Source organism: Centroberyx affinis, unplaced genomic scaffold (assembly GCF_046629955.1).
Source record: "Centroberyx affinis isolate AG114_WGS23_722 - 3 ecotype Tasmania unplaced genomic scaffold, CSIRO-AGI_Caff_v1 ptg001966l_1, whole genome shotgun sequence".
Taxonomy (NCBI): domain Eukaryota; kingdom Metazoa; phylum Chordata; class Actinopteri; order Beryciformes; family Berycidae; genus Centroberyx; species Centroberyx affinis.
This window is the reverse complement of record NW_027280317.1, coordinates 130,001-141,691: the sequence shown is the minus strand read 5'-3', so window position 1 is coordinate 141,691 and position 11,691 is coordinate 130,001. Positions and strand designations below refer to the sequence as shown.

The window sequence follows — 11,691 nt, the reverse complement described above, 5'->3', positions numbered from 1 at the left end:
AGACTGTATGTATGTGTGTGTGTGTGTGTGTGTGTGTGTTTGCTTTGAGGATGCCTGGGTTATACTCATGTGATTCTGCATACCACCGGTTCCTCCAGAGAGTGAAAGTATGTGCACGTGTTCCCGCTGCCTCCGCTCACTTCCACGGAACTCACAGGCAGACAGAACCGGCTGTACTGGGTCACTATTGTTTTTTCGCTCGTAATTCATTGAACCCGCTACGTGCAGACTCCGGTTCTCTCCAGCGAGGGCGCAGTAACAGTGTTTCCCCTTCAGACAGCGCGCGAGCCACATCTGCAAGGAATTAGCCCAGTTCTTTTGTCCACGTTGCTGGAATTCTCCCCCGCTTCTGATTTTGGGCACTCGCTGCTCGGCTAGAAGAGAATTTAAATCAGTCCACATCTGAATTGGAGGATGAGAGGGGGAAAAAAAAAAGTGACAAACGCCTTCCTGAAAAAGAAACTTCATTCAGCCCAAAAAAAAAACAAAAAAAACAAAAAAGAAAGAAAAAGAACGACCTAGCTGTGCCTCTCCTCATCTCCATCCTTTCATGATGCTAAATTTACCATAAAATCAACCCCGTTTTTCAGTGCCGTCACTGACTCAACATCTGGCAGAGGTTTGCCAGTAACCTAAAGCCTACCCTTAAGCATGAACAGCAGCCAACACTGCAGCTTATGCAGATAGACATTACTATTAGATATTATAGCTATAGTATATTGTATGACATATTTTTATAAGCGTAAAGTCTATCACTGAGAAGCCACATTACTGCAAATTTGGTGGTTTTCTTTTTCTTAATTGAATTGAAAGTTTTCATATTTATGGTGAGTGAGTTCCATGACACTTTAAACCTGAAATGGTCCTTGAAACCTGTTGGAAACCCATAATACGGTTTCAAAAATATATATGTGGGCATCTGTTTGAAAGTAAGCATGCTCAAGTCTTGCTATTTGCAGACGGTGGTTTTCATCCACCAGCACCACATTTTCAGGAGCATGACCTCACTACAGTGAAGCAGGAACACACACACACATCCTCCAATACATCAATGGCACGGCCTGCTTCCGTTTAGCGACTCGGTTAACTCGGTCACACTTGTCCCCACAAAAACTATCCCATAACATCTCTACCTTCTCCTAATCCCCCTTTTTACAATTTGCACGTTCTGAGATGCTCTTAGATTTCCTTCTAGTAATTCCTAATAGTTTCCCCACCCACACACTCAACTCAGCCTTCTCAAATAAGGTCAGGTTCAGCTCAGCTCGAAAAACTACGACAGAAACAGACAGTTCAAATATTTTTTCCTCTTTCATAAATAGTAGGTTTCCATTACTCTAGAAGCAAAGCTTGAGCTACACACACACACACACACACACACACACACACACAGAGTCTGGTGGACTACGTGGCACTCTGCACATGTAGACTCAGCAACCAGGAGGAGGAGCGCTTCACTAAGACACAACCCAGCAGACTTTACATTGCTCAGTGAGTCAGACTTACTTCTCCCACTCCCAGTATCACTCCTCAGCTCGCAGTCACAGGGATGGAAGGGCAGATTCCGCACAAAAAAAACAAGAGGTTTATTGAGTCTGCTGTGGCTTGCACCATTGTGTATTATTAATCATTTTCAGTATAGTGATTTATTTATTTATTTATTTCTCTCTCTTTGGCAGGACAATAACGGAATACAGGTGTGGGACACTGTTGTTAGGTGAAAGCCTTGAATCTGAAATTATAATTGATTTTGAGGTTTTGACATGAATTGAGCAGCAAAGAGACTTTGATACTGTGTCTGTGGTGGTAGTTGAAATTCAGAATGGTTTGATTTTCATTCAGCCAGTGTAAAGGCCTAATCAGCAGTGACAGCGGACTAACTGGTTGCACCTTTGTGTCCTAACAGCAAATTTCCTGGAGTATGTTCTTGTCAACAACATTGAGAAGAGTCTAGTCATGCCTGAATAAAAGACAGATTTTTGCATTACGCTCAGACTGATTCATGGAGGCTTTTTGGAACCGCTGTACATGGCGTGCAGTTTGCTCCATACCTAGATTTGAACTGAAGCATTACATGCTCTTCTAAAACAGAAATTTCGTGAACCATAGGCTTATAAAACCCCTACAAAACCTTAAGACATGCTCATCAATATGCTCAGTGAGTGCTGTTGCCTCACAGCAGGAAGGTCCTGGGTTTGAATCTCATCTCATCTCCTGGTCCTTTCTGTGTGGAGTTTGCATGTTCTCCTCATGTTCGCCTGAATTTCCTCTCACTGTCCAAAGACATGTAGGTCAGATGGATTAGAGACTCTAAATTGCCCATAGGTGTGAATGAAAGAGTGAGTGTGTTTGTCCGTCTGTTTGTGTTCGCCCTGTGATGGACTGACAACCCGTTTCCCTGCCTTCTGCCCAGTGCATGATGGGATTGGCTCTAGCCCCCTGTATCCCTGAATAAGAATAGACAGGTAAAGAAAATGAATTAATGTTCATCAATAAGTACACTAGGCTGTTAATTCTTATATCCTCAAAAGCTGACATGTTTTCCACCAAACAGCGGCTCTACAACTCTACAACTGTACATTTGATGGAAATATTGTCTTTTCAAATACAGTGTATTCAAGGCCTAGTTGTCATAAAATCTTTTATAAACACCTGTTGATGTCATTACAGTAGTTCAGTCTCATAAATGTCATTTGTTTAAAACAGAACAATGGCTCCATCTACAGGAGGTATACTTTCAAATTGTTTTTACAGGAGATTACACGTTGGCTAATGTTGCTCCATTTGGATTACTGAGAGCCGTGTCAAAGCAAAGCCAATTGACCAGGTTCACCCTCTAGTTTGAGTCAAAATGTTTCCACAAATCAAAGCATCTAGGCTTGATCCACTTCAGTTCAAACCCTCAGACTGACAGGAAGGGGGAAGTACTGAGTGAGCAGTTCACTATGAATGAGCCAGGAGGATTTAACAAAAGGAACTCACTTAGCTAAAAGCATCAGAAGTAAGACCAGGGGAATTAACTGAAGCAAACTGTGTTCATATGTCAGGCTCACATAACAGATCATGTGAGTTCTCATATAAAAAAAACTGATGATGGTCAAACCACCAGTGTTGCAGATGCAGCTTAAAGCTTGAGAAAATCAAGAAGTCATTTTCTTCTGGAAAGTAGATCACAAACATCTCTGCAGCAGATGATGATCTTAACATATGACATGCAGTAGTTTTGTATATATTTAAAATGATTTCCCAATTTTTGCAATGTCAATGTATTTTTTTGCATGGATGGAACTTAAGGCCATAATGCGCTCTATCTTTGTTCTGATGTACTTTGATGCTGCCTTGAGACGCTCTTGTTTTTGGTGTTTCTGGTCTGCATATAAAGCCAAATTTTACATTATATTAATGTTTGCATCTGCTTCCTTGTTCTGTTAAATTTTGTTGGCAATTTTCCGCTCTCTCTTTTTTGTATTTCAGGGTGGATATGATGTCAACCAGGCAATTCATAATGCCTCGTGAATAAAATAAATAAAACAAAAAACAATTTTCTTGTTGCTTAGTTTCTTTTTTAATTACTGAGTGCAAAATAAAACAGATTTAGAAAGTTACAGTAAAATAAGCCACGCAGACACAGCACAAGGCACAAAATATTCAAGGCATGCCTAAAAATTTCATCAATGCATAAAACGTTTGTTCAAAACAATCAAGTCGAATAAACTACTTCATATAATACTGGTAAACGCCGTCATCAAAGTAGGCCATTACTGCTGAATAACTTGATGAAGTTTCGGTGCAGTAGACTGCGTGATGTAACAGTGTTCAGTAATTAATATTACAGCTTTGCTACAATGACATTTCATGTTCATTATGTGCTCCAAGTGTGACGATTCGTTCATATTCCAGGAAAATGTAAAACATATAAAACGTGTGTACAGTTTTGTGGTTGCCCTAGACTGGTCTACTGACTGAAAAAATTATAGCAAATGAATACAAATTAATATCTGATATGACCTGATTCACTGAAAATTAACTCGTTTACAGATCCTAAAGCAGACAGGCCACTACTGCGTTGCTGGAGGGAGGCGGTCCGGAGAGGTAGAGTTTGTGCACACAGAGTCACACAGAGTAGAGCAGGTGTCCAGAGAAGGAGCTGCTGGTGCTCAGGCCGTTGGTCCCACCGCTGGCCTCCACCCACACCCTGTCCCCCTGCTCCAGCTGCAGCACTGTGTCTCCCGTTGACGTTTGGCGACCGCCCTGGAAAAACTTGTAGCTGTGCAGCACCAGCTCGCCGTTGCGCCACAGGTCCACGCTTCCCACGCGGATGAAGGACGTGCAGACGAAGCTGAACTGATAGACGCCGGGGATGGCGCAGGTGAACTGCCCCGACCTTGTGCTGTAGTGGTTCTGTCCGTTGTAGATGATCTGACGGAAATGTATGATTTTATTTGAAGAGGGATTGTAATCGCCCAGTCGGACAGAAAAGGCAGAGTGTAGCTGCGTTGCATTGACGCTGGCGGCTGCTGGTCCAGGGGGGCCTCTTATTCCTGGGGCACCTGGGGAGAAACACACAGGCAACGTCACATTCAGACTGAAGGATGGATTATGATTTTGTCGTAGACTGTTGAATTTGAATCTTTTGGGTTTTTTTGGGGGGGGCTTTTGCGTCTGGTGTATTTTTGAAAAATAGAAAATAAAAATAAAAAAAATGATACAAAAAAAATTGATATAAAAAAAAAAAAATGATGACACAAAGTATAAAAAAAGAAAGATAGATTACGAAAGACTGTTAGAAGTAAGATGCGTAAGCTGATGTCATCCCGCCTTTATGCCCTGTTCTCCTGTCCCAATCAGAGAGCCATAGTACTGACCCAGATTCTACAGTACTCAGATGAAAACTAAAATATAAATCTCTGGACCATATTGCCCCAATTTGTTAGTTTTAGAATTGACTTCACCCCTCGGTCTGGATCCGAGCTATAGCTACTGCAGGTCTTTTAACCCCCTCTGAGCTGGAGTGAGCTGATCAGGCCTTTGCTCTCCAGCCCCATCGGTTTTGGAATAACCTCTTTAGCAAAGTGTCATATTTTCACAAATCACCTCTTTTACAGACAGGCTTTTATAGTTTATTTTGAATCATTTTTCAACTTAGATTTTTTTTGTTGTTTTATTTTTCTTCAACCCTGTGTTTAATTAACATCTGGCAAATTTCACGTTTCTAAACTTTTGTTTATTATTGTTGTGTTAATAATAAATAAAGTTTATTATTACTATTATTATTATTATTGTTCAGTATCATCATTCATTCATGTTCAATCTCTGTGACTTCATATCGTTTGTATTATTTGGAAGTTTGGAGCCATTTAAAAGACATTCAGTATATGTACAGTGCATATACATCTTTTAAATAGATAAATAAATACTAACATAAATAAAACATAACATATGTGAATTGACTACCTCGTTCTCCTGGGGGTCCGGGTGGTCCAGAGGGTCCTGCCGGTCCAGGAATAAGTTCACAATCTGCATAGCAAGAGGATGCAGAAGTTTAGGTTATTTAACGTCATACTTTAGGGAATTATATTTAAAATAAATAAATAAAATGTGCTGGAATGAATGAACCAGTTCTTATTTGGAGCTAAGACACCTTCCACCAAGATGACAGAATTAGAGGAAAACAGAGACTGTATGATTTGAGTGTGTAAATTTGGTCCATTACATGACAATTACCAGTAGGTGTGATTTCATTATTAAATTATTATTAAAAGTTGATCATAGCATTGTACCAATTAGGACCATATAACGCAGAAAAAGCAGCACTGAATCTGACCTCATTTGCACCGACTTCATCACAGTTAGAACCTGGGCCTGCAAGACCAAACACCACATATGAAATATGATTTTCATACAAGTGATTGGTAAAGAAACCAATTGAACAATTTGGTGAAACATATAGTGCGTGAAAATGTCAAATAAAAATAGTTTCATGCAGTGCTTTTTCACCTGAGTTCTCTGTGCAGGGTCTCTCTCTCCAGGCCGACAGGTCCAGGCGCCGAATGCTGGTGCAGCGGACGGGCCTGTTCCTGCGTGACAAGGTAAGGAAGGGGTCTTGGGGGACGTTGTTGATGCCAGTGTTGTCACAGATGATCTTGGACAGGCTGGCGGTGGACAGTGCGGACCTCTGTCTGGGGGTGAAGATGCCTTGGTTCTCATACCACATCCTGCAAAGTGCAAAGAAGAGTAGAGTGGAAAGAGATTAGTGCCAACAGAGATTGCATGAATGAATTACATAAATTTAATTTAGTGATATTGTCACAATTAGAAATTGAATGCGACTTTTTGTGAATTTAACTTTCTAAACTGAATTAAAATTAATTTCAAATTCAGATTGCCAACAGCACACACTGCTCACTTAGCCAACCACAAGCCATGTGGCACTGTGGCTTGTTCATCTCCTCAGCCAATGAGTGAGTCTTATTCTCCTCACTTGGTGAAAAACGCTTTTCAAGACAAATTGTGTCCTAGTTACTGTACTGGGCTGCAGAGAAGAGTGAGTCAAAACCCAAGTAATAAAGTCCCATATGTCCGGATGTGTGTCTAACGAGACACAAAAATGAATATTATTCCATAGAGTAGGACTGATAAAATGCATATATTATACCTGCATGTATGTATTCTCTTTCCCTCTCACACATACAAACACACACACACACACACACACACACACACACAGGTTTAATCACCTGTCACCCTGGCGGATCTTCTGGAACTGGTTTCCGATGAGGCAGGCGAACAGAGGCCCGACGCGGCCACCGCGGACGAAAGGCTCCGCTACACCTCCCAGCCAGACGTCGATGTTGGCAGGCGTGCCATAGAGCTGCAGCAGCCTACGGGCCAGGACTGTGTTGTTCAGGACCCGGGCCAGTTCCGCCTCATTCCTAGGCTGAGACAGATTGCAGAACTTGCGCCATGCATTGTAGCCTAGTGGAGTAAACAACAAACATTACAAAAATATACAACGAAGAAAAGAGATGAAACATCTGGCAGGATTAACAGATGTTTATGCGCTGGTAAAAGTCTGAGTGAGGCATGTACCAGGCAGGCCATGGTCACGTCCCCTCTGCATGTTGAGAGAGCCCAGGTCCAAAGCCAGCTCCTGGACGAACTGGAAGAGCCGCTCCCTCAGAGCATCGACCATCATGTGATCCTGAGTGTTCAGTTTAGCTCGACGTCCAATCAAACCACGGAGCAGAGGGTCAATGCCACCTACACATGAAGAGCCAGAAGAGCATGTTAGCTGACTTTTTTATACTGAGTAATAGAAAGATGTGCAGTTATCACTTTACCACTCACCCTCAAAGATAATTCTCCAGGGAGCGAAGAAGGCCTTGAACAAGGGGACACTGGGAAACCGAGGATCCTCTCTGTAGTTTGCATCCAGACGGAACAACATAGGCTGGATGGCCAAGTGGGCAAAGCGGTATGCCGCTGTTGCAAACACATTGGAAATGCTGGGGTCAACGTTGGGATTATAGCCGGGGTAGCGGCCGAGCTGTGTGCGCATCACTTCGTCACCCACAATATGCGGCAGATAGTCCCGGAACACAAACACCTAGGGGAAGAGATGTTTTTGGTGTAAGTCATTAAGGTGCAGTAGTGAAGCATCAGACACACATTGGAGATTTAGATGTAAATATGAGTACTGACAGAGCTGGTTCTGTTACCTGTGTGTAAGCACCCATGATCTTGCGAGCCTCCTGGTAGAGTGTCTCACTGTCCCAATGTGGGTTGAGTCTCCGCAGTTCACGGGCCAAACGGTTATGCTCACGCATAAACAGTGTGTGAATAGACGTCAGGGCGATGTTCTCATCCACGCGGACATCACCTGAAAGACGGAAACACACATAAAGCAAACGATGGCATACAGCTGTTTTCACAAGAAAGCTGCCATAAATCATTACAACCCATTTGCATCCTGCCAACAATAGTAGTCAACAATAGTATACTTTATTTGTGGTGTTCATTTCTTCTTCAGATTCAAAGGTTTTATTTTCAATCTCAGGCACAAGCAGAGCTCACACTAACCTGCAATGAAACAGGGCACTTCTTGCGCATTTGTGTTGTTGGTGACTCTTCCGCGTGTGGCGCACATCTTCACCTGGAGAGTGTTGAAGGGCAGCAGCTCTCGCCCAGAGTCTCTGAACTTCTCGTTGACACGCAGCAGGCCTTCATCGCTGGTGAGATTGCGAAGGTTAAGCGCTAGCTGTTCCTCGGAGCCATACACCTGGCCAAGATCCAGGAAGGCTGTCAGAGCGTTGATCTGCTCCCTCTTGTTGGCCTCTCCACCAAAATTATAGGCTGAGAATCCGGTTCCACAAACGGGTGCCGATCTGAATGTGGGGATGCAGCTGTCTGGGCCAGTGGGAAAGCGGGGATCGCGGGGAGGAATCTGTTTGTATAAAAAACAAAAGCCAGAGGTTAGGGACAGGATCTTTTACTGAAAACACAGCGGGGTAACGTAATGGAAAGTGTCTGAGTTTGGCTGTGAGCCGTGTCACCAACCGGAATGGGGAAGCAAGGCTCAGTGCGCTCGCAGCTTTCCTCACAGTTCACACCGTTGCTGAAGGAGCGGATGCTGGGTGAGAAGGGTGTGAAGGTGAGATCGTGGTCGTTCCACTGGCCGAACAGGGTCACCATGTGAGTGAACTCATTGTCGCTGACCACGCCCGTATCCGTTGTGTTTAGGATGTTGTTGGAGACCTGTCTGACCTGGAGGAGAGTTGGTTGGTTATATTCTCGATAGTCAAAATGTATTTTATTCAAGGCGATAGTCAGGTATTTCAAGCATACCAGGGGGAGCATGAAGTTGTTGAACTTCCGTTTCATGTCCCACCCCATTGGTTCGGAGATTCCATCAACATACTGGGCAGGCAGCCAGCGGGTGAAAGGGGTGTTGGAGGCTCCGAGACGAGGTTTCTTCCTAAAAGCAAACATGAAAGATCGACATTTGGAAACTTCACTTGAGAAACCCGAGGGAAATGTACACATCTTCTGCGGTGTGTGGCCCAAGATGTTTAGACATATTGCACAAACATTTCCTCAACTGTAAGCACCACTCAGCCTCCCTGACTCTCAGTCATGAACAGTGTTGGAGGCAGTGGGTTACATTTCATATAGTACTCAGATTACATTTTTGTGGTAACAGGTAACTTGATGAGTTCATTTTTCAATTTATGCAATCAGTCATGAGTGACCTTCTAAACTTGCATTTCATTACTTTTATTTTCCGTTAAAATGGTTAAATTTTCAGTTAGAACTAAAAAGAAAAAAAAATAAAGTATTGCACTACATGACCAGCAACACAATAAACTTCATAACTTGGAAATATTTGCATTACTTTGAACTGATCGAAGAAAAGGAACATTAGGAACATTATTGTTAACTGTAAGCTGTGCATTGGAGAATTGAAAGGACTTGCCAGCGTGTTGTGAGCGCTATCTGCTGTTTAGTTTGAGACCAGGCAAGATCAAGGCTCTGCTTCACTAGTTTATCGTATATCAGTGGTGCCCAAATAAAAGAAAGCTCCCTTGCCTTTCAGAGGTTGATGTTTTCTTTAGATAACAATAGATTGTGTACTCAGTTCTGCACAATAAGAGTGAGGTCATCAGCAGAAGGTATTTTAAAGTCACGTTTTTAAGTGAGTAACTTGAAACTACTACAGTATAAATAATAATAATAAAGACTAACTTAGTAAAGTAACTAGTTAGTTAGTTTCAAAAGTAACTTTCCCCACCACTGGTCATGAAATAAACAGATTCAAGCCAAGTTTCCATTAATCCAACATGAATTATAATGAAAACACTGCATGCATTTTTAAAAATATGCTTTTGTGCTTTTTTTTTTTTTAAATGTGCGCTTGCTTTTTTTCCAAAAATGAAAGTGATAAAAAGATATTAAAGAAATATGTCAGTAAATTCAAAGTAAATTACCAAATGTAATATACCTCCCAAGAAAGTTAAAATAATGTGCTTGGTCAGAAGGGAGTGTTTTGAGAAAAGGACCACTTTAGATTTCATATTATATAAAAATGCCATAAAAAGTTTTGCTCATTCATCTAAATAAAAGCTATACAGGTTTTCATTGATCAATATGTTGTCCATATAAAGCTACTGACGTTATAGAAACAAAATATCAAAATATTTGATACTTGGATTAAAAAATCTTAAAAATGTAAGGCTGTCTCATGTCATAATACTTTGTTGCTCTTACATGTTGTTGCAGACGCTGGTGGCTGTGCGATACTTGTCAAGGTTTTGGATTGTGCGGCAGGATGGGATCCTGACCCGACCTGAACATCCGGTGATGTCGGTAAGGCTCTTCAGCTGCTCAGCCGTGAGTAAATCTGAGGAACGTGAGAAACAGATTTAGAGGATTCAGTGTTTGTGCCTATCTGTTTTCATTTTTATGTCAAGTCAAGCCAGTTTTTATTTGGCTCACACATTATGAAACAGACACCTCCAACCTTTGACCCTCAATGAGAACAAGGAAAAATTCCCACAAAAACAGTATTAAATTCACCCCTGACCTGTGGCATTGAGCGAGCGTTTGTGCACATGGTGGACCTTGTCGTGCAGCAGTCGGAGGGTTTGTGCGAGGTAGTCTGCAGACCTCACTGCTGAGCGCGTGTCTCCACGGGGCTGCTTCATGAGACGGAGGATGTCGTGAGGCTTCACCACCTCCCTGCGCACTCTGCTGAGACTCCTGACAGAGGAAGATTTACATATGTGGACACATGGTTAAGGTCCCAGAAATAGTGGGGGGATTCTTTTTTTTTGTTTTTCTGAGAAACTGACACCAGCCTTTTGTGAGCATTTGTTACCAATGCTGACACAAATCAATTGGCTATGAATGGGTAAACATCGCATACAAGACCTTTCAAACAGTTGCAATTACTAAAGCTAAGGAATTATACTGATACTATATATACTATGTGGGATGAAGTAATCTATAAGGTTGACTCACTCTTCTCTGGAGTACTTGTATGCATCATCGACAATTCTCTTTGCTTCCTCAAAACAACTTTTGAGGAAAGGACTGCCGAGAGCTTCCCCTGCAAATGAAAAGAAACAGAGATATGAAGTTAATCATCATATGACAAAAGGATTTGAAACTTTAAAGTTGGGTATGTCATGGTTAAGGTCAAGACCAGAGTAGGTTGATATGCAGTGATATAACTTTACAAATTCAGGCATGATTGGGAATAACAATTTTAGAAGCCTGTCAATTGTATAAAGGATGTACCTGATGGTTTGGAGTGACTGGGCACCAGGCCGAGGCCCAGAGTGAGAAGGACACAGAACAGCAGCTTCATCTCTGAAACATACGATGAAAGATTATTCAGCATCAAAAATCAATTCACTGCATTTGTTGTCAAGAGGTATACAAAAATAACAATTTATCTAAATGTACTATCTAAATGTGCAGCATAACATTTAAAAACCAGAGACTGAAATAAAAAAAGAGACAAAGAGAAAGAGAGAAATATAAAAATCTTCTTACCAGTGCCTTTGAAGATTCTTTATGAACTTCAGAATCTGAAGTAGTTGGTGTTGTGCCCGCTGTAAGTGATGCAGGTTATTTATAGACAGCCTGAGGCCTCGCCCCCAGTACTGCTGTTCAGGTGAGGCTACTATCAGT

General features: G+C 42.0%; 1 protein-coding gene across 2 annotated transcripts; it reads right to left on the bottom strand.

The window, feature by feature from the left end:
* Window positions 1-3,552: 3,552 nt before the first annotated feature.
* mpx (myeloid-specific peroxidase) lies at window positions 3,553-11,600 on the bottom strand. 2 transcript variants are annotated; one of them, XM_071530726.1, is made up of 16 exons: window positions 11,554-11,600; window positions 11,296-11,367; window positions 11,017-11,104; window positions 10,580-10,755; window positions 10,264-10,396; window positions 8,845-8,974; window positions 8,557-8,763; window positions 8,080-8,443; window positions 7,719-7,879; window positions 7,348-7,606; window positions 7,090-7,260; window positions 6,738-6,975; window positions 5,998-6,215; window positions 5,825-5,862; window positions 5,455-5,517; window positions 4,397-4,550 (listed from the first exon to the last, which is right to left on the bottom strand). In XM_071530726.1, the coding sequence occupies exons 2-16, from the start codon at window positions 11,363-11,365 to the stop codon at window positions 4,536-4,538; spliced, it is 2,331 nt and encodes a 776-aa protein (XP_071386827.1). In that variant the 5' UTR covers window positions 11,366-11,367; window positions 11,554-11,600; the 3' UTR covers window positions 4,397-4,535. The 2 variants fall into 2 exon arrangements, with proteins under 2 accessions (XP_071386826.1, XP_071386827.1); XM_071530725.1 differs by lacking the exon at window positions 5,825-5,862 and having other exon boundaries at window positions 3,553-4,550.
* Window positions 11,601-11,691: the final 91 nt, after the last annotated feature.

Coding starts and splice junctions, on each gene's coding strand:
- mpx (XM_071530725.1), bottom strand. CDS start 11,365: ATGAAGCTGCTGTTCTGTGTCCTTCTCACTCTGGGCCTCGGCCTGGTG. Junction 7,607..7,718: donor TCATGGGTGCTTACACACAG/GTAACAGAACCA, acceptor CTCTTCCCCTAG/GTGTTTGTGTTCCGGGACTA. Junction 6,976..7,089: donor ACGTGACCATGGCCTGCCTG/GTACATGCCTCA, acceptor TTACTCCACTAG/GCTACAATGCATGGCGCAAG.